Source organism: Oratosquilla oratoria, chromosome 44 (genome assembly GCF_046742065.1).
Source record: "Oratosquilla oratoria isolate Oo_2021 chromosome 44, ASM4674206v1, whole genome shotgun sequence".
Taxonomy (NCBI): domain Eukaryota; kingdom Metazoa; phylum Arthropoda; class Malacostraca; order Stomatopoda; family Squillidae; genus Oratosquilla; species Oratosquilla oratoria.
Genome location: NC_134820.1, coordinates 23,011,212 through 23,039,182, shown reverse-complemented (window position 1 = coordinate 23,039,182; position 27,971 = coordinate 23,011,212). Strand labels below are relative to the sequence as shown.

Sequence of the window (27,971 nt, the reverse complement as noted above, 5' to 3'; positions counted from 1 at the left end):
CGCACCCCTCCCACACCACCACTACCACATTTGATGGTCACTAGCACGATTCACATGTAACATTCATCCACAAAACAACGTTTATACATACATCATTCATACACCAAAAGTGCCGCCCCGGGGCATTGTCCACCCCCCCCCCTTGTCGGGGCCCTGTGCCGGTCACAACTTTTTTTAAGCTAACAGCAGGCGACTTTCGTCATTCGCTGTAGCAGGCTTCCAGACCAAGTCACCCGGTATTTTTTTTTTACGATTGGAGACTAATCTCAATGATTAATAATAGTAACAATAATAATAAATAATTATAACTATAACAATAATAATAGCAATCATTATAATGATGATAATGACAAAATATCTAACTTGCACTGATCCGATACCTTCACAATTCTAACCCCTCTACTTTACTTTTTTTGGTGCCATATTTTCCCCAAGGATAGAACATATGCTATTGCTGACAAAACACTCCTAATTAATCCCTCATCACCTGTGGCAAACTTTATCTACAATGTAAATCCACAATTCAAATCTGTTGTGTTTCACAAAACATCGTCAATCTATGTATTTCAGATTTGTTCTATTACCGAAGAAAAACATAAAACAATAGATAAATAAACAAATTAATGTGAATAAATAATTAATCTGCGCAACCAATCGTTATTCAACCGAATTAAATCGCTGAGCGCTTGTGAGAATAAAATACGATGTTCTCCCCTACGTACAATAAACAAACAACTCTTCCCACCACCTGAATAGACCTCCTTGGACTTGGAACAAAAATAATACATGTACAAAAAGAGCTAATACACATAATTCAACGTTCATCTCATTTTATGCACGAAATAATAGTGATAACTCATTAACGGAAATATTCGTGTTCTAGTGATAAACTGCTCTATTTTGAAGGTCCTTTTGCAAAATAATATCACCTTGCGCTTACGAAAGTAAAATATTCTCAAAATAAATTTATATATTACTACCCCCTCCACATCCAAGCCTCTGCTAAATGAAATCCACTGGCATGACGGGGTTGTGGAAGTTGTCAGTTTCATTGCAGACAGGTAGCTCTTCAACCGAATGATAATTATCGCCGATCAAAACAATCCACAGAACGATGAGCAAAGTAGCATGTTACACAATCTAAACTAGGCTTTCCAGTCCCGTAGACTTATCGTGTTTTAATAATAATAATAATAATAATTATTATTATTATTACAACTCGTCTCGATAGTATTGTCCATTTTAAGGGTTACTTCTTGGTAAATATATATATAGTAATAGCGGTATGGATGGCAGATTTGGAGGGAGTGAACATGAGGGGACGTCCTAGGATGAGGTGGATGGATGGGGTGAAGGGGGCTTTGGGGAAGAGGGGAATGTCTGTTGAGGAAGGACGGGAGGACAGAAGACGGGTGAATGGAGAATGGTTGTATATGGATGATGTGATTGCATGAGGTGGAATGGGTGGGGGGTGAGGTAGTATGTGTGAGCAAAAGTTGACGCAGCCCGAAGGGATTTCTCCCCGTCCTCTCCTTTTATGCAAGGGGGGGGATGGAGAGGGGGGGTCGCCGATTTAATGAAGCGGCCCTTGCTGTGGATATGCTGTGTCCTGCGACACTGTTTCTAAGCAGGGCAGTGGACATGGTGCAGGGATGACCCGTTATCCAGGAGTTGTTCAGATGAGAGGGAGGGTGGAGGGATGTAGAATGTATTCAGGGATGGAATGGGTGGGAATGATTTTATGCCTTTTCCTTTTTTGGCTACCTCCCTTGTAAGGGGGAAAAGCCATGGTATATGTATGTATGTATGTATGATATATATATATATACATACATACTATTACTTGATACATAAGCGCGGTTGTTACATTTCTCAGTTCATAGATGTCACTGCAATGCCCACATTTTTTATATTATTCAAAATTGCCATATAGGACGCCCGAAGGAAATTTCAACACTTACAGACTACACCCAACCACACGGACGTAAAGATGCTCCTTTTCATATGTGACTAGTCTCCCACTCCCTTCGTCGCTCGTACCAACCCTCCTTTCTATATGCCGAATGCCAACTCCAGTGCCCTATTATAGCTAAAAACAGGTCCGAGATAATGTACCACGAGTTCAATTAGGCTTTGTTATATATTATATATAAAATCTGCTTGGCTCACGATGCCCAGAAAGCTGTACTTCGGAGCCCTCTTACCTTCCTGAATGTCCGACCTAGATTATACCTACTCATCAGGTTGACATAATAAGCCATATAAATAGGAACTCCCTGTCACGAATTCTTATTCGGAGAAAGTTAGTACCTTCTCGTATACTAGTCTCCCCAAATACCACACCCTTTGGAAATATAACTATATAGTGACATTCCTTTAATAGCCAATATTGATAGTTATATATATATATTTGTACTTTAAGCCAGACCCTACGCTCCAAGTGGGTCCACGCCTACAGTCGTGATGCGTTCAGAATGAACACACAACAAAGGGAATGAATGCATGATGAAGTGTAATACCAATTGAGAAAAGATGATAGCGTTTGCCACAGTGCGAGCATAAGTTGTCCCCCGTTTCGTCATGGATTGTATAACAGCGAGTTTCGACTTTTTATTTTAATGAAGGACGGCCGGCGTATTTGGGTTGAAGCCAACTCAAAAACATTCTCAGAAAAAATTATATATTTTTTTTTATTAATTGCTATTCGCCTGGATTAGCCATAAGCTACCCAAACCCTAGTTAAGATATCCGTGCTGTGGAAATATATAGTCGTTCAAATTAAAAAATAAGGATTAGTGTTGTCATTTAGAAGATCTATTCAGAAACAAGTAGAATTTTGTGTATTCAAATATGCGTGTAAAATAACATTGGAAGTTAAAAGTTGCAGAGGTAATCAGTGGGTTTAAAAAGTGAATATTATATACATAATATAACGGTATTACATCTCTAGATTTTTTGATTAGGCAATCTAGCTTACAGGCCTTGAATTCAGTGGCACTTTGCATTTTATTCTGATTAGCACAATACATGCTTGTCTGTTTGTGAGGAGTGTTGGTGGCAATGTAAAAAAAAAAGTTGTGTTATCGTCTTTCCATATACTTTTCTGGATTCTAAATATAATATTCTGTTCAGCCATGATGCAGTTTTTTTTTTACTCTAGCAAGTGTAGACCCCTTCATTTATCCCGAGTTGGGAGTGGGAGGGAACGCTGAAAGTGGGGTGGGGGTTAATCACCATATTGAAAAGTTTAGACATCGGTTACATTTACTAATTTTACACTGGGTAGTTTATTCCTTGGTTAACATTCGAAAAAAACCTGCAACTCGATTTTATCTTTTATTGTGTACACCATATTTATTTTCTATTCTATGAATAACGAACTCAAATTATTCCTTTTACCGTAAATCAACATCAACTTTTAGCTTGGAAAGAAAAAAAATTAAGAAACAATGTTACGTTTGGATAGGCTAAGAAAAAACGCCATCGGATATGAATGTAGATTAAGCATTCTTACCTGGAGGGCACAGATTATTGCAATAGTCTTGCAGCAGCCAAAATGAATACAAAAGTGGCAACTCAAAAGGGAGGAATTTGAAAAAAAAATACACGTTTTCTACAGCTTGAACATTCTTAGGTGCGAAATCATTCCTTTGAAGACTTGATTGTAATCATCTTTATCAATGACCATTTTCACTTTTATTTCGACCGTTCGTTAGTTCATTTCCAATATATTTTTTCTATATTTTTTTCTTTAATGATACGGAATTTGCATCGAGTGCTTTCAACAAGGTTCAATATATTTTCTTCTGGTTATGGTGTCATGCTACATCAAATTTTTGTTTCAGCTCTCAACAGGTTTATTTTATACTGTTGAAGGTTTGGATATTGCCCTTCTGTTTGTTTTCAGTTTTGGAGGATTTGAATTTCATCATTGATAACCAGCATTGTGAACGTCTGTTAACTTCTGTTTAAATATTGAGGGAATGTAACTTTTTTTCCCCTTGAGGTTTGCGGGGCTGGCCACCCAGTCCAACCTTATGGCAGTCTGGAACAATTCTCACGTTAACTCAGGAAGCGGTGTCCACATTCTACCATTGTTAGAAGTGGTGGTGAAGGTAGTATGACAGTCTGGATCCCTTTAGTGGTTCCAATCGATGTTGCCAGGAACACAAACATCTACTTCTTTGAATGGTACAAATATTACGAGACACCGTAAATTTTAAAGACAAGACAACAAATCCATGATCATGAAAGGAAATACTTGTACAGTAAAAGATGCCATATCACCTTTTTTATATTCAATACAAATATAACTTTTTGACCACTGCACTAATGCAATTTCATTTACAAAAAAAAAATAATTGTTTGGCAGATAAATCATACATGGAAGAATGTACATGTTTCACCCTCAGTTAATTTCAGAAGAGGCAACAGAACATTTGCCTTCTACTGTACCTGTACAAGAAGTGTGCAGGGACATCTAATATTTGTGACTAAATACTAGAGGCTGTGATGGTCCTGTAAGATGAACATCGGGAACCCATCTTCAAAATACAACACCCTCATCTCTACCTGGAGATGCAACCCTGAGAAACCAACACTGGGTCCTTGGTTTAGTCCCAGTTTGTAACAACTTCAAGTGAATTTCCTCCACCTTTTACTGACAACCAGTAACCAACTCCCTCTTACTATGAACCCAAAACACAGAAAATGTCTCGCATTAATACAACACACACAAGTCTAAATTTCTTCCCCAGGGTGATCTATGGGATATTTCAAGAACCTGTGTCACCCACTGTGTGGTTCAATATTTTCAGCAAGTGAAACTTGAGGTTAATGTTTATCACAGCCTCAGTTTCTGAAGCACATATTACTTGTATTGCATGGCAAGGTGGAAAGTCCTTTTGGAGGATAGATTACAAAATATGGTGAAGCTGTACATTATAACTCAATGTCTGGCCAAAGTTTTTATTGCATAGAGATTAAGCCCTTGTTAAATTGTTATTCAAATTGAAAGAAAACCTATTCTAGTAGCTAAATTGATCTAGAATATAATTAGGATGAAATCTAAATAGTCTACTGGAAAATTCTATTTACCATAATATGATAAACAACATACACAACTTAAGGAACTTACATTTAGAGTTTGTTACAAGATAACAATCTAGGCAGTGCAATAGTTCAATTTTTTCATTTTCAAACAAAAAAATTAACATAGTTACTCCTGTATAGGGGTACTGACTGCAAAGTCCTAAGCATTCAATACTTTAGGGACTTTTTTTGTGGGGGATATCCCCATGAACTTTTACTCGCAGAGTAATAATGAACCGTTTTTTACAACTGCTTTTCTTCCTTTCTGCTACTTCTTTGGATCTATCCTGTACCATTCCTCAGTCCCCTACTAATTTTCTTATACTTCTAAGGGGACTAATTCCCTCTAGGATTTCCAGAGATTAGTAATTTGGAAGAAAAAATATGGACACATTAGCACCGAAACTAGAAAGGGAAAGGAGAGTTTAAGTTTAGGAGAGTATAGACAAAGTGAGGGAGATGAAAGGCTTTGAGTTGGTGAGAGATATTAAGCAAACCACACTCAGCTGGAGAAAAGTGACTCGTGGGGTACCACGGGCCTTTGTTATAGCACCTGTAATGTTCCTACTGTAACTAGTGAATTGAATAGGTAGCTATGTAACCTTATTTGCAGGTGACCAGATTATATTTATGGAAATAAGGAGACACCACTGAATTATAGACTGAGCGAGTTAGGGCGTCGTTACTTGTGGCGAAGGTTGAGGGGATGGCGGTTCAAATCCTGCTACTGGCAAAGTTGAACCAAGGGCATGGTTCATTAAATTCCATGCTACAAAGTCCTCTGTGAGGGGCACTGTCCTAGCCTTCTAATAGGGGAGGAGTTTTGTGATCTTAAACCATATCATTAATGACCAGCACAATAGTAAAATTGGGTGAAAAGATTACGAAAGATAACTGAAGAGTAAGAACTAGGTCCCCACAAATAGTGCTACTCTCTTTGTACACTTATATACATATGACACATACCATACAAAATATATACGCTATCCAATATAACAAGAAATGGCTAACAAACTTCTTAGCAGGTATACAGTGCTGAGTAAGCCAAGACAACCAAATTTCCTGGACAGAAAGACTGTACAATGAAGTCCCTCAAAGATCACAGGCAATCTCCCAATACCACATCCAAGCTTAGAGAAACAAGAACAATAGCTCAGAAATAGCAGAATGGATGCCTCATCCCAGAAATCATCAGTAACACTGCTCACACTAGAAAACAATGAATCAAAAATACTGTAGATCCAAATACATAGATATACCAAGGGGTTTTTCCCCCTTCCAAGGGAGGTAGCTTAAGTCAAAATGCATAATTCTACTCCCATCCATTTCATCCTCACCCATTCCACCCCCCATCCCTCTCTTCTTGGCTTTTCATGGATGATGGGTCATTCCTACATCTCTCACATTGCCCTGGGTCAGAAGCAATTCAGCAAGACACAGCACATCCACAGCAAGGCATCTTCATTTAATCAGCAATTCCCAAATAGTGAAATTAAATTACCATACCCTTCCACTGTAAAACTACACAAAACATGACCTTCAACCTGCATGTCAAAGATGTGATAGTGACAACAAACAAGAAAGATGTACATACATATACCAAAGGCTTTTTCCCCCTTACACATGGGGTAGCCAAAAAGAAAGGCATAGAAATCACTCCCACCTATTTCATTTCCCATATATTCCACTCCCCTCCACCCTCCCTCCTCTCTTGGCACCTCCTGGATGACTGGTCATCCCTGCATCCTGTCCACTGCCCTGGGTCAGAAGCAGTGTTACAAGTCACAGCACATCCACAGCAAGGCCGCTTCATAAATTCGGCGACCCCCCCTCTCTGTCCCCTCATGCAGGAAAGGAGAAGACGGGGAGAAATCACATGCATGGGGTTAAGAGAACTGAGGGAAACTAATCACATTCTACAAACAATTCATAAGAACCACACTCAACTATGTCTCCACAGCTTTGTTCCCAACAATTTAGAAAACAAAGACACCTTCCAAATTACATGAAATTAAGTATTGAGAATAATAACATGTTGCACCAAAAATACCACTATACAACACCTCCACACATTAATAAAAATCTTCCCCAATAGAAGATTATTTGAAAATGATAGGTACACTATTCTATGCAAGACCTCTTAACCCTTCTTATTCATCTCATTACATCACACAAGCATAGCCAAAGAGACGACCCCACGAGTACAGCGAGGACCCTATATACTACAATTAGGTAAATACAACTACCTAAATACACATGCATTCACTAAATTCCTTTTAATTTATATAATTGGGGTGGCTAATTCAATGCACACATCTACTGTATATCATAAATCCCATTTAACCACCCCTCCCAGCTCAGCACCTCAGGGATGAAAGGTTGACCTGTCTCCTGCCACTGAGTTATAGTAATGCAGTGAGGCTCAGCTCCTTCACAACAGGGCCCAATAGCTGGAACCAATTTACCCCGACCACTTCACAATATGGTGTCCCCCTCCCCTCCTCATCCACAGTAAAAACAATCTATTGCAGCAACAAGTATACTTAAACAACAACAATTTATATTTTTTCCTCACATTTCAAGACTACAACCCCAGGGGAAAAAAGTTAAACCTAGCATCATGCATATTTCTGCATTATACCAAATTATCATATTGACCCAAACAATGTATCTAAATCACAGATGCCAAACTCCATTCTTCAACTCTGCATCCTAGCCCATAAGAAGGCTCTGGTTCTACAAATTCTCCATGTTTACCAAGAATATTTTTATGTGGCAATAGATCACCTCTCTCTTTAAGTATCATATCTGAATTCATACTAATCTGTATCCTTGATACAGACTGTAAATCAGTCTGAAATTTTATTTATTAAGTTCTTTAGTTCAGGAAAATCGTTCATATGCTTCACAGTAGCATAAGACTGCCTACCTGGTAAAGGAAGAACCTTATCACAGCAAACTTCATCTCTCTTGGATATCATTTCTACTACAGGGCATGAAGTACTGGGGCATAGACAGATACTTTGGGAACATCAGAAATACCGAATCCTTTCCCACCATTCAATGTTACTATGCTTTCAAACCTTTTGCAAGCAAGATTAGCAAGTTCCTCTGAATATATTTCATCTCTATAAAGTAGACCTGAAATATCAAACCATTTACTGGCAAGACTTGGAAAAGAATATTCTTGTCAAAGAATGATATGCCTGTCATACCATGCCTTATATTGGCTAATTCTTTTAAAGTCATTACATCTCTAGTAAATGGTGGGTCAGGATTACAAAATCCTAAGAGGGCAAGATGACCCAATGCTTTCGAATACATCTCCTTGTCAGCAAATGATGCACTCAATTCATCCCACTCCATGATTGCAAGATTAGCCAATTCTTTCCAAAGTATTCTCTTGCTGTGGAATGATGTGTCCTCCAGACTAAGTTCTGACTGGGAAAAATATCAATGATTTCTTTAAAAAAAAATCTTTCATCAGGTGCCTTCCTTGTGATCCACAAAAATAGTGGTATCAAGAATCTAATGATGCATCCCTCTTTGCTAATCCAGAGATCACTGTACAATTACAAATATCACTTCTCTCTGATAGCTTAACAACTTCACATATCAGTTTAAGCAAACTGTTGCATTTCTTTGTATCAAGTTCCCTTAAAGATACTGATGAACCACATGTGAATGCTTCAAAGAAATTACTAATCTGAGCAATCAATAAAAATGAACAACTGGATGAGTTTTCTTGTTCAGATTACATACAAGAAGTAAACTATTTATTTCATTGTTGACAAGTTTTGCTGGTGGAATGAGTAGCCTAATGCTCTTACCAGCACTTTTCAATAAATCGCATCATCTAGTACAATGGGTGAATGGCAAAAAATATTTCTATCACCACCTAAGCCATTTGATAGAGTGAATGAGCAATTTGCTAATACTTCTTAGCTGATAACTTCATTTGGTAGAAAGATATACAGTGCTTTTGAAGAAGCCATGGTAGCTACCTGATCAACAAGTTCACCATCATAAATTGCACTCTGTCCTTAGCAAGATTCAGATAAGTAGCACACGATTTGTTAACCTCCTTCACACAAATATAAAGTAGAAGAATTGTGTGAAGCCAGGTAAATAGGAATATAGACTAGACCTATATAGAAAAATGGCACCTGCCATTGGTACTTGGAAGTGCCCCTTGTATAAAACAGGGTTGCATGCTGTAACACATTTTGCCTTTATTTCATATCCAGTGTACAAAAGAAAATCTGATTAAAGGCAAAAAGCATGCTGACAATTGGATTGATAGAACTAATCAAATTGTGGCCAGGTTTGATACAGTAAATCAAAAACAATATGCCAAATCATGACATTCTGTTGATCTGTTGGATGAACTATAATTATCCATTTTTATCACTACATTCTCTCGATTTTTGAGGTAAATTATTTGCATCGGTTTCACGTTTTACTTGTTCATCATCAGAGAATGACGTTTCACTCTTGCACACATCATGGCTGCTCACTTCTATTACCAAAACGGAGGGGATATCAGGATCAAATGGTTCCTGTTCAACTGGTTTTCTTATCAAAACGTATGGGGAATCTATAATATGTGCACAATTCTTGCATGATTTTTCAGTTACTACTGGTGGTCTGTTAGTTTCTTTCACTTGAACCGGATCTTGCGCAGCAGTATTGATGGCATCTAGTGTCTGCATTGCTTTTCCTTCTTGACCTACAGTGGGACATTTAGGGAGATCAATTTTCTGTTCGATTGATTTTTCTATCACATCACCTGACCTATGAAAATATTTTTGTTTTTGGTCATATTCAGAGTTCTCTTGGACCAAATCTGTTTTGCTGTGTTTCTGTTCTGATGATTTATGAACACATTTTCTTTTCTTTGAAGCATATTTTGATTCTGTGCTTGAATCATAATTTCTTTTATATGAGGATTCTTTTGTCAGTTTCAATTCATTACTCAAATCAGATCTTTTTTTGTTTGTGGGATCTCTTGACAAAGTATATTTATCCAAACATTTTGGTTGACTTCTTGAATCACATTTTTTCTTGCTTGCTGAATTCCTTGACAAAATATTTTCATTCAAATGTCTCAATTCACTGCTTGAATGATGCTGTCTTTTCTTGGCTGTGGAACATCTTGATTCACTTCTTGAATCATGTCTGTTTTTACTTGTGTAATATTTTGAATCATCATGTTTCATGCATCTAGAACCTGTAGACACATTTTTCTCAGACTGTTTTCTGGTGGAAGATTCCTTACCAACTACATTCAGTGACTGTGAACATTCCTTACTGTAACTGCGTGTCACATCCAAAGAATCATGTGCATATTTCCTATTAGTTCCTGAATTTTCTACCTGGACTGGTGATTTAGGACATTTTTTATATGATAAATCTATAAACTCATTGGTTGCATCACGCATCTGTTTGGATTCAATAGTCAAATTCCTTACCATGTGTGAATCATCAGTATTTTTCCTACTTGTGGAAGCTTCTGATTGCCTTGATAAATCATCTTTAGCAATTTTCTTCTTTGCCAACATTCTAGAACCATGAGTCATCTCCTTACTGTCTAAACTCATTTTATGACTATCACATGAACATCCTTTGTGGTAATTTTTCTCTCGAGTGCTTGAACCAGTGCCATGTTCTGTCTTTCTTGCCAACTTTCCTTCCTTAGATGAATCATTATTACTATGTTGGGGTCTTGAATTCACCAACACAGAAGAAAATTGTTTATGCATGGGTTTCTCAAGTATTTCTCGATTTTTTAATTTTATATAATCTGACTTGTTACATTTTCTATTCATATCTATTTCTGAATCAATGCCAGAATCACTAGATCTTTTAGCTCTGTCTCCTGTTATAACAGACGACTTCCTTGTTTTTTCTCTTACCATATCTATAGTAACAGAATCTGAAATGCATGATTTTCTCTTCACTTGTGTATTTAAAGGTTTACTTATCTTATTCAACCTTGTTTGTGATGAAGCTTGTGACGAGTTGCATAAATCATCTGAATACATTTTGGTAGATTGTCTAAGCAAATCTTTCATCTCTACACTTCTTTTTGGATTCGACCCTTTTTCTAGTGCTGCAGTAAATTCAGAAATGTGCCTTTTAGGTTCTAACGTTTTTCTTGACTTTATAAGAGAATGTTTAATACACATGTCACATGGAGTATCTTTCAAAGCTGGAGGCCAATCAACAAGGTATTTTTCATCCACTTTAGTTCCATTCTGTGTTGGTAAATTTTCAAAAATTATTGTTGAAGCTTCAGAGGAGGAATCTGCAGGTTTCTTAACTAGCAACTTTTTTCCTAACACTGTAGGAAGATCCCTTTTCTTTTTCTTCCTCTGTTCTCCCTTTCCTTCACTAAGTACTGATACATGTAGCTGATTATTTACACTTTTTGGCAATTCAAATTTGGGTACATCCGTTTTCTTATAGTATTTCTTTCTTTTTCTTTGATATGAACTGCCTGCTATTATTTTTTCTGAAATTTCTGTGAAAATGGAGGTTGAATCCATATCCAAATTCAATTTGAGCACTGTGGACAAATTTTCCAAAGGTTTATCAGTTGGGGTAGTGTGAATGTAACATAAATTTTCAGTTTTTTCTCCAAGTTCTGAAGGTGAAGCTTTAACGTTACTTGCGTACTTTGATGGTGAAGATGAGAATACTTTCTCTTTGTTTGCAGTTTCTAGTTCTCCTTTGTAGAGAGTAACAGAGTTCTTTGTACAATTTGAAAATATTTCTCTTTCCACTTTAACAACAATAGAATTAAATTCACGAGAATTTTTACTTTTAGCAACTTCCTGTGATGGAGCAAGAGTGCTATAATTTGCATTTTCAAATGTTTTCTCTGGAAATGAACATTCCAGATTTTGTTCTGGCAAAATTGATTCTTTTAGACTTTGTTCTGGCAAAACTAAGTTTTCCAAAATTTGTTTCGGCATAGTTGAACCTTCTAGACTTTGTCCTGGCAAAAACGAGTCTTCCAGATTTTGTCCCACCAATTCTAAATCTTTTGGAATTTCTCCTGGCAAAGCTAAACCTTCCTGAGCTTGCCCTTGCAAAACTGAACCTTCGGCCATTGTTCCAGGTAAAACTAAAGTTTCACCAATATCAATAATTTCACAATTTTGAGCATCTTGTTCCCTCTCCCTGGCAGCATATGATTTACTGATATCTTCAGTACTTTTTACAAAGTCTTTATTTACAAACATTGCATTATCTAGTTTCTCCACCAAAGTTGTAGAAGAACCCTTCATGCGCTTTGTTCTTTTTATTTTTCTTCTTAATTTACGGAAATATTCAGCAGCATTAACCCTCTTACCATCTTTTATGGTTGTAACTTTCATTCTGTTGGCTCTGGTTTTCCTTGCACGAGAAGCTCCTTTCTTCCACCGAAGCTGCCTCTTCTCCACATTGGCTCTGAAAGTGGATGGTGGGACAATACTTCCTTGGTGCGTTTCTTTGTGCTTCTTTAGGTTACTTGATTGACTGAAAGTTGCTCCACAACTGCTGCACACATACGGTCTCTCACCTTTGTGGATAGATATGTATTTTAAAATCACAAGAGTGGCAAAATGTGGTATTACAAAATAAACAATCATAAAGTGTCTCACCTGTATGAGTCCGTAGGTGAACCTTGAGGTTGCTCGTTTGTGTGAAGGATCGACTGCAATAATGACATTGATGTGGTTTTTCTCCTGTGTGACACATACAATGTTTTTTAAGATTGCTTGTTTGGGCAAACATGGCACCACATATATGACAAATATATGGCCGTTCCCCAGTATGAATCCTAATATGCTGTTTCAGCTGACTCATAAATCTGAAACTAGATTTACAAAGGGTACATTGATGTTTCCTTGGATATTGTGTAACACCTTTTTGTTTCTTGGTGTTTTTTCCGAGTGGTGTCTTTTCTTTTATTATTGAATTTTTCTTTGGATGTTTTTCTTTAATTTTCTTCTTACTTAGAAAGCATCTTCCCTTGTTCCTTTTTTGCTCCTTTCTCATTTTTCCATTACCTTTTGGTTTTATATGCATAGTTAAACCAAAACCTGGTACTGATTCTTCGAGTGAAACTGTAAAGAAAAGAAATATCAGCAGGAAAAACAAAGGACATATACATACATACATACATACATATACCAAGGCTTTTTCCCCCCTTTCAAGGGAGGTAGCCAAAAAGAAAAAGGCATAAAATCATTTCCACCCATTCCGTCCCTAAATACACTCCACTCCCCTCCACCCTCCCTCTTATCTTAGCACCTCCTGGAAAGACTAGTAAAAGAGGTGTGGAAGGCAGATGTGGAGAGAGTGAACATGAGGGGACATCCTAGGATGAGATGGATGAGATGGATGGATGGGGTGAAGGGGGCTTTGGGAAAGAGGGGATTGTCTGTTGAGGAAGGACAGGAGAGGACAGAAGACAGGGGTGAATGGAGAAGGGTTGTATATGGATGATGTTGTGATACATGAGGTGGAATGGGAGGGGGGATGGGGGATGGGGGGTGAGGTAGTATGTGTGAGCAAAATTTGACGCAGCCCGAAGGGATTTCTCCCCGTCTTCTCCTTTTATGCATGGGGGGACGGAGAGGGGGGGGGGGTCGCCGATTTAATGAAGCGGCCTTGCTGTGGAAAAACAAAGGAACTGAGAAAAAAAAAAATGCTGTTCAAGGAATATACAAGTTGTTGTTGGAGAGGGAAAAAAAATTGTCAAAGGAATTTTTGTAATGCACTCAAGTGTCTGGGTGATGGATGTATGAAATAAGCTCTGAAGCAGTAGTGGAAATAAGATATCTGAGAACAATGCAGTACAGCGAGACCTCTCATTAACGGACATTAATTAGTTGTGTTTGCGGTGTTTTCGGTGTTTTGGAGTGGTTTTTGGGTGGCATAGTGATTGCACGCACTAATCAACAGCACCAAAAACACCAAAAACACTGTAAACACAGCTAATTAACATCCGTTAATGAGAGGTCTCACTGTATATAGAGTGTAAAATTTAATACCATGGAAACATATAGCGTTCACTAAGGGATGGGTACAAATGAGATTGGGGAGAGAAAGTAGAGCCAATTTGAGATGGTTAAGTCATGTTTCGAGAATGGATGAGAGTAAGTATCCTTAAAGGATTTGTGAACCTATGTTGCCATAGTGTGAACAAATGATCTGAATATATGGGGGTGACTAAAATTAACACACAACTTGTACTAAGAACAGTATCCCACCAACTTAATTGCACTTGATTCTACAATGGACTTGTCCCAAGTCAGGTACATGAACACATCCCCACACAGGAGGTTATGCCTCTAATCTGCAATCCCCATCCTTCTTTCTTAAGCCATATGAGGATGACCAGCAATTATGGTTCATCAAGATATCTTAACCACTAACACTACTTATATCACCCACTTACCACCTGCTCTATACCTCTCTCTTTCATGAGCCATTACTTAAAAAAAAACCCAGACCGATTTCCTCTCACAGTTACCACACCCTACCTTCAACAAGGGGCACCCCTCTTGGGCAGACACCATTCCCTGTGAGATAGACTGGTAACCTCCTTACTGTTATGTTGATAGAGTTTTGGAAAGGGAAGAAGGAATGTCACCCAAAGAATGTTGTTACTTAGTTGTATTCAGGGCCCTATCATATGAAGAGAGACTAGAAAAACTTGAACTACAGACACTAGAGCAAAGAAGAGAGAGAGAGGAGATTTGATAGCTATTTACAGAATCATGAAAGGCATAGAAATTACTGATAGAGAGAATCTGATAAAATGGGATGACAGAAATACTAGAGGACACGGAAAGAAAATAAAAAAAGACAGCTATAGAAGAGATTTGAAAAAGAACAGCTTTCCTCACAGAGTAATAGACAGTTGGAACAAGTTAGATGAGAAAGTGGTGTGTGCAAAAACAATACATGAATTTAAAAATAGTTTAGATAAAATGAGATATGAAGACGGGACCCCACGAGCATAGCTCCCCTTCCCGTAAAATACAACTAGGTAAATACAACTAGGTAAATACACCACCACCTTCCACATCTGATGGTCACTAGCACAATTTGCATGTAACATTCATCCACAAAGCAATGTTTATACACACATCATTCATACACACAACTTGTGATAAATAAATCATGCATTAAAAGCACCAAAAGTGCCGCTCCCCCCCCCAAAATGTGCCGCCCCAGGGCATCCCCCCCACCCCTCCCCTTGTCAGGGCCCTGGTTGTACTATACGGGAAGGGAGCTATGCTTGTAGTGACCCGTCTTTGTATCTTTCAACATCAAGTTTATTCTTAAATTCCTGTATAGTTTTTGCACACACACTGTTGCCTTGTCTAATTTATTCCAGATATCCACCACTGTGTGGGAAGCTATTCTTTTTCAGATATCTTCTATAGCAGCAAATGATGTGCAAAAAGATGTGTATGCATTATGTAGGCTTTGAAAACTTGTACTGGAATCAAAGCTATAAGAATTAGGCTCAAAAGACTGTATATGGATTGAAATAAGGAAATGTAGCAAGTATGCTTGTGGATGTGCTGTGTCATGATGCATTACTTCCGACACGGGGAGTGGGCAGGAGACGGGGCTGACCCATCATCCACGTGGAACTAGGTGATGGGAGTGGATTGGGAGAGAGTGCATGTATGCCTTGACTGGGTACTTCCTTTATAAGAGAAAAGGTGTCCTTGGCACATATATAGATACATACATATACCAAGGCTTTTTCCCCTTTACAAGGGAGGTAGCCAAAAAGAAAAAGGCATAAAACCATTCCCACCCATTCCATCCCTAAATACACTCCACCCTCCCTCTTATCTTAGCACCTCCTGGATGACGGGTCATCCCTCCAACTTGTCCACTGCCCTGGGTCAGAGGCAGTGTCGAAAGACACAGCAAGGCCACTTCATTAAATCGGCAACCCCCCCTCTCCGTCCCCCCATGCAGAAAAGGAGGAGATGGGGAGAAATCCCTTTGGGCTCCGTTAAACTTTTCTCACACATACTACCTCACCCCCCATCCCCCCCACCCATTCCACCTCATGCATCACAGCATCATCCATATACTGTACAACCATTCTCCATTCACCACTGTCTTCTGCCCTCTCCCATCCTTCCTCAACAGACATTCCCCTCTTCCCCAAAGCCCCCTTCACCCCATCCATCTCATCCTAGGACGCCCCCTCATGTTCACTCCCTCCACATCTGCCTTTCATACCTCTTTTACTAGTCTTTCTTCACTCATTCTTTCCATGTGTCCAAACCCTCCTAATATTCTTTCATCAACCCTATCTCTCAACTCCCTTACCACCCCTGTTCTCCTTACCTCCTCATTTCTCACTCTATCCAGCCTAGTCACCCCCATCATACTTCTCGGACACCTCATCTCAAACACATTCCTCTCTCATGTTCCATGTTTTTGCCCCATACAGTGCTGTTGGCACAATCACTCCTTCATACAGTCTCCTCTTAGCATCCATTCCCAAATTGTCTATTTCTCATTACACTTTTTAATCCACCAAGGCATTTACTCGCTTCACTCAATATACATTCTACATCCACCTCCACTCCACCATTTCCTGCCATATTTGCACCCAAGTATCTAAAACTATCCACTTCCTCCAATCGCTCTCCCTTAATGCTCACTTCCAGTCTGCTGCCACTTTTACCCATATTTATCATCAGCTTTCTTCTTTCACACACTCTCCCAAACTCTGTCACCAACTTCCTCAATCCCTTCTCTGATCCAGCAACAAGTGCAGTGTCGTCCGCAAACAACAGCTGGCTCACCTCCCATTTTTCTCCATTTTCTTTAACCATCTCCAATCCCTGACCCACCACCCTTGCATTTACCTCTTGCACCACCCCATCCATGTATAAATTGAACAGCCAGGGTGACATAACACATCCCTGACAATGTCCCACCTTCACCTTGAACAATTCGCTCTACTACTCTCGTAAAAACTCTTGACAGCTCCTAGAAGCTTTCCTCCCATCCCATACATCTACAAAACCTCCCACAGTGCCTTCCTGTCTACCCTGTCATAAGCCTTTTCCAGATCCATAAAAGCAAAAAAAACATCCTTACCTTTTCCTATAGCTTTCTCACATATCTGCCTTGCCACAAAGATCTGATCTACACAACCTCTACCTGTCCTAAATCCACTGTTCTTCACCATTTTCTCCCTCTGTTCCTTTCCTAATCCTCTCAATCAAGATCCTCCCATAAGCCTTCCCAACTACACTTAACAAGCTAATCCCTCTGAAATTACTACTCACACTTGTCCCCTTTTCCCTTGTAAAGTGGAACTATACAGGAACTCCTCCAGTCCTCCGGCACTCTACCCTCTCTCCAGCAAACATTAAATAACCCCACCAGCCAGTCCACCATCACTGTACCTCATTTTTTTTTACATTCTGCATGGCATCCATCCAGACCAGGTGCCTTACCTGCTTTCATCATCTTAACAACTGCCTTCACTTCATCTTTCCTTATTTCTCCTCCATTTTCCTCACTCATCACGGTCATTTTCTTACCACTTCCCTCTACAACTATCTTTCCCTCCCTATCCTTCTTCACATTTAGGAACTCCCTAAAATACTCTGCCCATCTTCCCCTTACTGCCTTCTCTTCCATTATCATCTCTTCATCTGCACCTTTTACCTTTTTTTCTCTACTTGATTCCAAAACATCTTTTTATTACTTTCAAAATTTTCTGTCATACTCTTACCCCATTTCACATCTGCTCTCCTCTTTGCCTCCTTTACCTTGTGCTTTACTTCTCTTTTCTAACCAATCTGTGAAAGCTTGCTTCTTCTCTTCTACAACCTTCTTTGTTTCCTCATCCCACCATTCACTACCCTTTCTTCTATTTCCTCCCATCCTTCTTGTTCCACACACCATCTCTGCACACTTTGTGACTCCATCCTTGAACATTCCCCATTCCTCCTCCACTCCTAGCTCTACTCTATCCTTCACTCCCACTCCTTTTCATTTAAAGAGTTCACTCTAAGCACCTCCCTACCTTTTGTCCTTTTCCTCTTTCTCCATCTATCCTCCATTCTCAACTTACCTTCCACCAAAAAATGATTTGATATTCCCCCACTCTCTCCCCTTAGCACATGTACATCCTTAACTCTTCCTATTATACTCCTATCTACCACTACATAGTCCATTAATGCTCTATCTACCACCCTTCCATCCACCACCCTCTCCCATGTGTACTTATGTTTGACTTTCTTCCGAAACACTGTATTTGCTACCATCAACTGTCTAGACACATCACCATCAACTCTCCACTACGATTCTTTCCTCTGTCAATTGGTTCATTTCCTACCCTAGCATTAAGGTCTCCCAGTACTACTACATTGACGTTTCTCCCTAATCCCTCTATGCACTCATTTAAATCTATCCAAAAAGCCTTCCTTTCTTCTACACTCTTCTCACTACCAGGCCTATATGCACTTATAAAAACCCACATCTCCTTTCCCCGTTTCACCTTTATCCACATTATCCTATCTCTTCACTTACTAGTATAGCCACCCTTTCTCTTCCTCTTTTCACTCCTGAATGCCTCCCAATTACACTCCCAAACTCACACTCGCCCTTCCCTCTCAACTTAGTTTCACTCAAAGCCAACACATCCATCTTTCTTCTCACAAACATACTACCTATCTCTTCCCTTTTACTCTCATCTGTACCACATCCACGCACATTAAAAGACCCAAACCTTTGGGTGCTGGTTGGAAAACTCCTAAACCCTCTTATACCTTTACTTTTTTTAGGAATGTCCCCTGTTGGGCTACAGGGAGAAGGATGCCTGGTCCCAATCCCTGTCCAGAAAGAAACATATAAAGATTGACCAAGAGCTTAATAATGAAACCCACAAATTCCTAATCTGGTAAGGATATGATGGAAAAAAAAAAAAAAAAAAAAAAAAAAGGTAACTACTAACTTTCATCATCTTTCTGGGGCTCAGCCTCAAGACTCAGTTCTTGAGGTGGAGCCATACTGATTGCTGGGTCCTCCTTTTTCACCCTTAAACTTGAGCGAGATGATCAAGGTCGACTTGTAAATGCTGGAATAAGAATAATAATTACTGTATTAAGCAAGGACAAGTACTTGTAGAGAGCAGAGCCTTAGTTGAACAAAACTGTCTGATAACAGTTGACGCCGTACATGAGCAAGAACAACGACCTCCTCTTCCACTGTCCCAGAGATAGCTAAATCTCCTGCAGTGGAATGTCAATAGCCTTGGTGGGAAGATCTGCATCCTACAGGTTGCCCTGGGCACTGAGGACATTCATGTAACCCTCTTGCAGAAGACTAACTGGGTAGACCACTGGTCAGTCTAAGGTAGTGGGTACCAGGTATACCATACACAGAAAGGAAGGTCACTCTGCAGGTAGAGAGGCCTTGGCTGCCGGAATCCCTCTTGTTGGAAGCACCCTCCTCCTCTACAGTATATATCAACCTCAAGCAAGTGAACTGGCACCTGAGGAGATGTTGAACTGGATGACCAGTGACATTGATTCATTTTTTTTATTTATTTATTTTTTTATTTAATGTGGAACAAAAGTTTCCAATATTCACTTGTTGGACCAACATCTGCAGATTAAGGTTTCTTACCTCTTCTTCAGCTGGGATGGAATACTTACATTAATAATTAGCGTTCATGTGCTCGGAAATGTAAATTACCTATCCCAGTGAAACTTGAGACTTTCTTGTGCTGTTTTTTTGGGGGGTGGGGGGGAAGTATTAAATGATATTGGTGGGTATTTAACGGTCTTGTTTTTTTAATTAAAACAAACTATTTGTGGCCTACAGTGATAACCATAGGTTACAAAATGCAGATGCTGGTTTAATTGAAAAGTACGATACAAGAACTCCACATTGACAGGCTACTCACAACATTTACTGTACAAGAAAGTCACAAGCACTACTGTGATAGGTCATTTATATTCCACCCTAGCTGAAGAAGAGGTAAAAAACCTCAAAATCAGCAGATACTAGTCCAACGGATGAATACTGGACACTTCTGTTCAACGTTGAGCAACGGAGGGGGGGGGATCAATTTTAAGTGAGCTACACATAATGCCAGTTGCCATTCAATGTAACAAGATTTGTAACAGTAAATCACTCCATGGAATAATAACATTAACAATAACACTGAAATTATTAACCAATAACAATGTCAATGACATTGTTAGTGCTGCTACTACTACTACTAATATCCAGTAATGATAATGAATAATAACAATGGTAATGATAATAACAATATCAAATGATATTGAATAATAATGCTGAATATTAATAATAATAATAATAGTTTCTATATACCAAGGGCTTCTTGCCCTTCACATGGGAGGTGCATGCCAATCAAGGCATGCACCCACTCCCATCCATCACCTTTCTCTCTCATCTTAGCTCCTCTTGGATGAGGGGCCATCCTCGTCTCCCACCCACCACCCAGGTCTCATGCAATTAAGCAAGATACAGTACATCTACATCAGAGATGCTTCACTTGCATTGCAACCCTCCCTCTTTGTCCCCCTCATGTGGAAAACAAAGGACTGGGAGCTGCTTATCCTTTTCCATGCTCAACAGACACTCCCCTCTTGCCAATGCCCCTTTCATCCCATCCATCCACCTCATCCTTGACCATCCCCTCAAGTTCACTCCATTTCTGCCTTCTGCATCTTTTACTAAAATTTCTCCACTCATTCTTTCCATGTGTCCAAATCATCCCAATACTCTGTCATCTCCTTTTCCACACCTGCTCTCCTCCTCACTTCTTCAATTCTCACTCTTTCCAACCTTTAACCCCTACCATACACGTTTAAACTCTTCCTGTCTGCCTCTCTTAAATTCAAAGTCTGTCCCATACAGTGCCATAGGAACAATCTTTGCATCCATTCCTAGATGCCTATTTCTCATGACCCTTTTCTACATCAACCTCCACTACTTCACTTCAGGTCACATGCAACCCTGAATACTTAAAACTATCCTTTTTTTCCAGCCTCCCTCTTAAGAATTACTTTCAACTTGCTGTCTCCCCTGCCCCCTTGTACATCTCATTACCTTTTACCCACATTTATCTCTTTCTCCTATCACATACCTTCCTAAACTTCATCACCAACTGCCTTAATCCCTCCACCGATATCCGCCACAATCAGGATGTTATCCACAAATAACAACCAACACCTTTCATTTCTCTCCACTTTCCCTAAGCATCCCCAATCTTCTGCCCGACATTTCTGCATTTACGCCCCGCACTACCTTTCCACGTAGTCATGGTGTGTCACAAAGATGTATCATAAGTAATATTAGTCCATACATTGCAATGAGAATTTTATAATATTGTGACTGCCCTTACTAGCTATCTTATGGTGCCAATATACAATGTTGGATTTGATCACTACTAAGCTATCTTAAGTTGGATAATGAGATAGGACTATAAAATTAGATAACTTACAATTAATTACCAGTTGCAGGGAAATTGCTGCAGAGTACGGCAGAGTAGTACACAAATGGAGCAATTTAGAGAAAAGAGTCGTCATTACAACAACAATGGCATAGGGAAGTAGTGCCATCACAAATCATGCTTAGTTCTTGGCAATTTTCCGATGGATAGCAAATGGTAATTTGTACACCTTCACATGAAAATAAAGTGGAAGGAATGTGTAAAGTCAGGTAAATAGGAATATGGACCAGGCTATAGATAAAGCCAAATAGCACCTGCAAGGGCCCCACATATAAAGAGGGTTATGTACTGTAGTACATTCGTGCTATCATTCAAACCCCATATGATGTAAGTTTAATCTGTAAAAATATTCTATATCATGCAAGTAATTATGTTTTGTATTTCTTCTTTATTTCATATCCAGTGTAATAAACTTTTTCCTTACAATTGGCAAAAGCATGCTGGCAATTGGATTGATTGGGCTGTTAGAATCGTGGCTAGGTTTAAAGCTGTAAATCAAAACCTGTCAGATTGTGACATGTTGAAAAGCCGTGGAGATTCGACAGCCCTGATGCAGTCCCGCCTACACCTCAAACCACTCCCTCTCTCCATTTCTAATCTTAACCAGATCTACTACTCTTGTAAGAAGTCGATCTACTACTCTTGTAAGAAGTCTTAGCTGCCCTTGACATTAATATAATTACATCAAATAATAGCCATAATCAAAGTAATGATAATGATAAAACAATAATAATGATAATCATGGTAATCTAATGATAATGATTATAATAATTATAATACTTATAATAATATAATAATAATGGTAATAATAATTATTATAATAATAATAATGAATGATAATTATAATAGTAAAAATAGCGACAACGAACGCGACAATACGACTAATAATAATCCTAAAAATGCGTCAATGCTATAATTTTTTAGAACCACAAGTATTTGAATAATTTCTATGACAAGTGACACGGCTTCCCCACGTTACCACGCCCAGATGCCACAAGCGAGACCGGTATGATCGGGTGGCCAATCGTATTTATGATCCTAAAAAGTTATATTCTTTGTACTATACATCTTCCTTTATTATATACAAAATAAGAGGCATGTAACAGGGTTGACTTTGCACGACGTTTACAAATACCCTAAACGGACTCTTGAGCGCAGACCAATAGCCAGTAAGGTTGCGCGCGTCTTCGCTGGTTTGCGCCGCGTTTCACGTGCATGCAACGCGTCATGTGAAAGGCCCCGTTGAACTCTATGTTAAAACGCCAAGCACTCAAGTGAAATCGTGTATATGCACGTGTGTATGCGCATGTGTGTATGTCAATGTGCATGTATGTGAGCATTAGTGTGTGCATTATGCGTGTACGTGCATACGCACGTGTTTGCTGGTGCGATTTCGTGCGCGAGTATACGTGCACGCACACGACAAGAACAATAACAGCAAAAAACGTTAACAGGAAACCGGTGAATAAAATGCTGCTGCTACTACGACTATTACTACTTCATCACTACAACTTGCATCACTACCACTACCACCATCACCACCGCTACTTCCATCGCCACCATCACTACTTCCACCACCACTAATTCCATCACCATCGCCACCACCACCACTACACCCATCATTATCACCACCACCGTTACTTCCATCATTATCACCACCGCCGCTACTTCCATCATCACCACCACCACCGCTACTTCCATCATCACCACCACCGCTACTTCCATCATCATCACAACCACCGCTACTTCCATCATCATCACAACCACCGCTACTTCCATCATCATCACAACCACCGCTACTTCCATCATCATCACCACCACCGCTACTTCCATCATCACCACCACCACCGCTACTTCCATCATCACCACCGCCGCTACTTCCATCATTATCACCACCGCCGCTACTTCCATCATTATCACCACCACCGCTACTTCCATCATCACCACCGCCGCTACTTCCATCATCACCACCACCGCTACTTCCATCATTATCACCACCACCGCTACTTCCATCATTATCACCACCGCCGCTACTTCCATCATTATCACCACCGCCGCTACTTCCATCATTATCACCACCACCGCTACTTCCATCATTATCACCACCGCCGCTACTTCCATCATTATCACCACCGCCGCTACTTCCATCATCACCACCACCGCTACTTCCATCATCACCACCACCGCTACTTCCATCATTATCACCACCACTACTTCCATCATCACCACCACCGCTACTTCCATCATCACCACCACCGCTACTTCCATCATTATCACCACCGCCTCTACTTCCATCATTATGACCACCACCGCGACTTCCATCATTATCACCACCACCACCGCTACTTCCATCATTATCACCACCACCACCGCTACTTCCATCATTATCACTACCGCCGCTATTTCCATCGCCACCACCACCACCGCTACTTCCATCATTATCACCACCACCACTACTACTTCCATCATTATCACCACCACCGCTACTTCCATCGCCACCACCACCACCGCTACTTCCATCATTATCACCACCACCTCTACTACCATCATTATCACCACCGCCGCTACTTCCATCATTATCACCACCGCCGCTACTTCCATCATTATCACCACCGCCGCTACTTCCATCATTATCACCACCGCCGCTACTTCCATCATTATCACCACCGCCGCTACTTCCATCATTATCACCACCGCCGCTACTTCTATCATCACCACCGCCGCTACTTCTATCATCATCACCACCGGCGCTACTTCCATCATCACCACCGGCGCTACTTCCATCATCACCACCGGCGCTACTTCCATCATCACCACCACCGCTACTTCCATCATTATCACCACCACCGCTACTTCCATCATTATCACTACCGCCGCTACTTCCATCGCCACCACCACCACCGCTACTTCCATCATTATCACCACCACCGCTACTTCCATCGCCACCACCACCACCGCTACTTCACAACTCTACTACTTCCATCATTATCACCACCACCTCTACTACTTCCATCATTATCACCACCACCTCTACTACTTCCATCACCACCACCGCTACTTCCATCGCCACCTCTACTTCCATCGCCACCACCGCTACTTCCATCACCACCACTACTTTAACTGATAGTACTATCACTACTACTACCACCAATACCACTACCATCACTACTACTACCACCAATACCACTACCATCACTACTACTACCACCAATACCACTAATATCACTACTACTACTACCACCATTACTACTACTACCACTACTAGTACCACCACTAATAGTACTACCACCACCATCACTACCACCACCACCACTACTACTATTACTACTATCAAGCGCATGCACGCGCGTGCACTTACGATGAGCATGGGTGCGAGTGTGTGTGTGGGGGGGAAGGGGGAGCGATGGTGGGGGGGGGGGTTGTGATGGAACTGAAACTTGTCCAATTGAAGTTCATGATTAAATGCACCTAAGTGCACAAATCGTGTGCAATAGCCTCCATAAAACATACAAAACCGCTAACGTTGAGTTTTCGCAAGCATTTCTCTCTTTTTAATAATCTTATGAAACATGCTACCGTTTACACTCATAACTGCACATACGTAAAGCATGGTCACGTATTTCGGTTACTACATGGGTTATACAATCTAGTGCATGAACGCAGCAAGTCACTTTGAAAACTTAAACATTATCAGTTTCGTGTCTGTCATGAAGACCCTATTATGCTTTGAGAATGCTTCAACATCAAACTATATTTTGATAGCTTCATAAAAAGCTAGCTTCCAACAGTTCTTCTCCGGATATTATATAGTCCAAACACGGAGGTACACTAGACCAACTAACCATTACGTATACATATAAATGAACATCAGTAATTATTTAACAAAGCTGTAGGTAAAATGTCGACATTTGATCAGATGGCCAGAGGAATTCCATGGCCCCGTCCTCAATCACTATCCCCTTCTCCCTCATAGTTAAACGCTACAAAATACTTTTACAACTAAAATTATATATTAGGAAACACACTATCCAAACAATAATGGAAAAAGTAAAATCAATTTTGAAAATGCTTAATATTTGAGGCGTTCAGATACATAATTATGTTCTACTCTACCCACTGCGCACTGAATTTACTCCTCGGTACTCTTTTCTTTATCGAATGTACCATTTCTCTTATTTTCATTTGGATTATATAAATCATATCCCAATAGATTTCACAGCGTTTGCATTTGTTGATATGTGTATTACCTGAAACCGTAGCTCTTAATATTCAAATTTTGTGAGACTGTACTCTTCCTCTCTCTTCTGTAGCGTTTCTTCGTTTAAAGAACCTACCTTTCCTCGTTCTTTCCCCGCTCGCGTTGGTAGAACATTTTAAAACTGTCGTTTGTGGATAAAAAAAAAAAGTAAACCAAAACTATCCTCATTTAATCTTATGTACATCAAAAATCATAATATACCTACGTATTCAATTATACTAGCACAAAGGGGCTAAATCATTTAGAGAAATATATCTTATTATTGTAGATTTCTTGGGGGTTTCATTTTTCATAACATAAGCAGGTGACCATTCCGCTCTGGCATGATGTTCAAATAGTATATTATCAAAGAAATACTGACGTGCAGTTGTAAAGGGAGGGTGCCTATCAATCACCACAATATAAAACATATGGAAGGCATTTTTGGGTACTCAAAAAATAATAAATATATAAATAAATAAATACATAAAAAATAAAATAAAATCACAGATCGGGTGCAAAGTCATATGGGCTTGAAGGAATTATGCTCCAATTGCGTATAGTGATTGCCACTTGCCCCATTTATCCGATTACAATGAAACGTCTCCAGGCTTGAGTTCTTTACAAATATATATATATATATTTAACAAATATCATCAACCGAGGGAGGTGTGTGTGTGATTCCCCATGGTCTTAGATCACTTGTTGGACTCATGATCGACAGCTATTACCCTTTGGGATGAGAGCTCAGAGCTCATATTATCTTTGGGGACTGTGAACTTACACACATCCTCAACTCCCATCCACAAGAGTTGGAGTAACGGCTCGCAATGGAACAAAATTGAAATTACTTCAGCTCTAAACGGGATTCGAATTCGGACCGCTGAAGTAACGATTGCGAACGCTACCACTACGCCGTTTAGCCTTATGTGTTAGAGGTTGGTTCACATTGGTCTTTGATCACGTGCTGGACTCGTTATCATCATTTTCACCTTTCCGAGTGAAAGCTCATTCCCTTGCTCAAGAGGGGTAGTAACAATCTGCATTTCATTTATTTATTTTCTATCTTTCACTACACTTTTACAGAAAGCCCGAAAGCTGTGGAGGTGCTGTGCCTTGCTGCATTGCTTCTGACCCAGGCATTGAACGGGATTATCCTTCATGTACGAGCAGAGCGGGGCGCGTTCCTCGGTGCGTTCCACTGTAGTTTGGCCGCGGTTGGTGCTCTTAAACAATTTAAGCAATATAGGTGCCGGTATAGTATGTGGCCTATTACCTTTTGGATGTGGTCTACGAAAAATTTCTTTTGTATAGTATGTGGCCTACCGGAGTTATTTCGGTATAAAGAACCTGTCTCTTAAGCTTTAATATTTTGGGAGCGCTAACCGCGGCCAAACTAAAGCGTAACGCACCGCCGAGGAACGCACATAGGAACGCATCGAGGAAAGCGTCTAACTCTGTGTACAAGGAGTAGGAAGAGGCCATTTGGTCTGTGTTTCCCAACTGTGTTTAAATAATAATAATAATAACAATAATAATTATAATAATAATAATAATAATAATGATAATAATGATAATAATAATATAATAATAATAATAATGATAATGATAATAATAACAATAATAATAATAATAGTAATAATAATAATAATAATAACAATAATAATAATAATAATAATAATAATAATAATAATAATAATAATAATAATGGTGATGATGATGATGATAATAATAATAATAATGTTTATTTGGCAATGAATCAAATGCATGAAATACAGATAATGAAAAGAACATCAAGTTCGAAATTACAATTACAAATGCCGAAGACAACACAAAAAAAAAACATGTACCATTAAGCTTATTTCCATTGTGGTCCTCATTAGACCGTTTTTCTACACTAAGTTACACAGACAACATACGTAGGGGTGAAAGGGACCAGAAACAGTCACGAATAATACCAATCAGTACACATATTACACATAAACATTATCATCGATTTGCTAAAACTACAAAAAATGTTCGTAACACGTAGGCTATTGAGACCAAGACTTGAGCATCATCATAATAAAGGAACATTGCATTATGCATCAGGAACAACAAAATATTACTAAA

At 39.5% G+C, this 27,971-nt stretch overlaps 1 protein-coding gene across 2 annotated transcripts; it reads right to left on the bottom strand.

Annotated features, from left to right (window-relative positions):
• Positions 1-3,323: 3,323 nt before the first annotated feature.
• Positions 3,324-25,980, bottom strand: LOC143022149 (uncharacterized). 2 transcript variants are annotated; one of them, XM_076180180.1, is made up of 4 exons: positions 25,870-25,980; positions 19,094-19,216; positions 12,741-13,205; positions 3,324-12,658 (listed from the first exon to the last, which is right to left on the bottom strand). In XM_076180180.1, the coding sequence occupies exons 2-4, from the start codon at positions 19,146-19,148 to the stop codon at positions 9,486-9,488; spliced, it is 3,693 nt and encodes a 1,230-aa protein (XP_076036295.1). In that variant the 5' UTR covers positions 19,149-19,216; positions 25,870-25,980; the 3' UTR covers positions 3,324-9,485. The 2 variants fall into 2 exon arrangements, with proteins under 2 accessions (XP_076036295.1, XP_076036296.1); XM_076180181.1 differs by lacking the exon at positions 19,094-19,216 and having other exon boundaries at positions 25,870-25,940.
• Between the last annotated feature and the right edge of the window lie 1,991 nt (positions 25,981-27,971).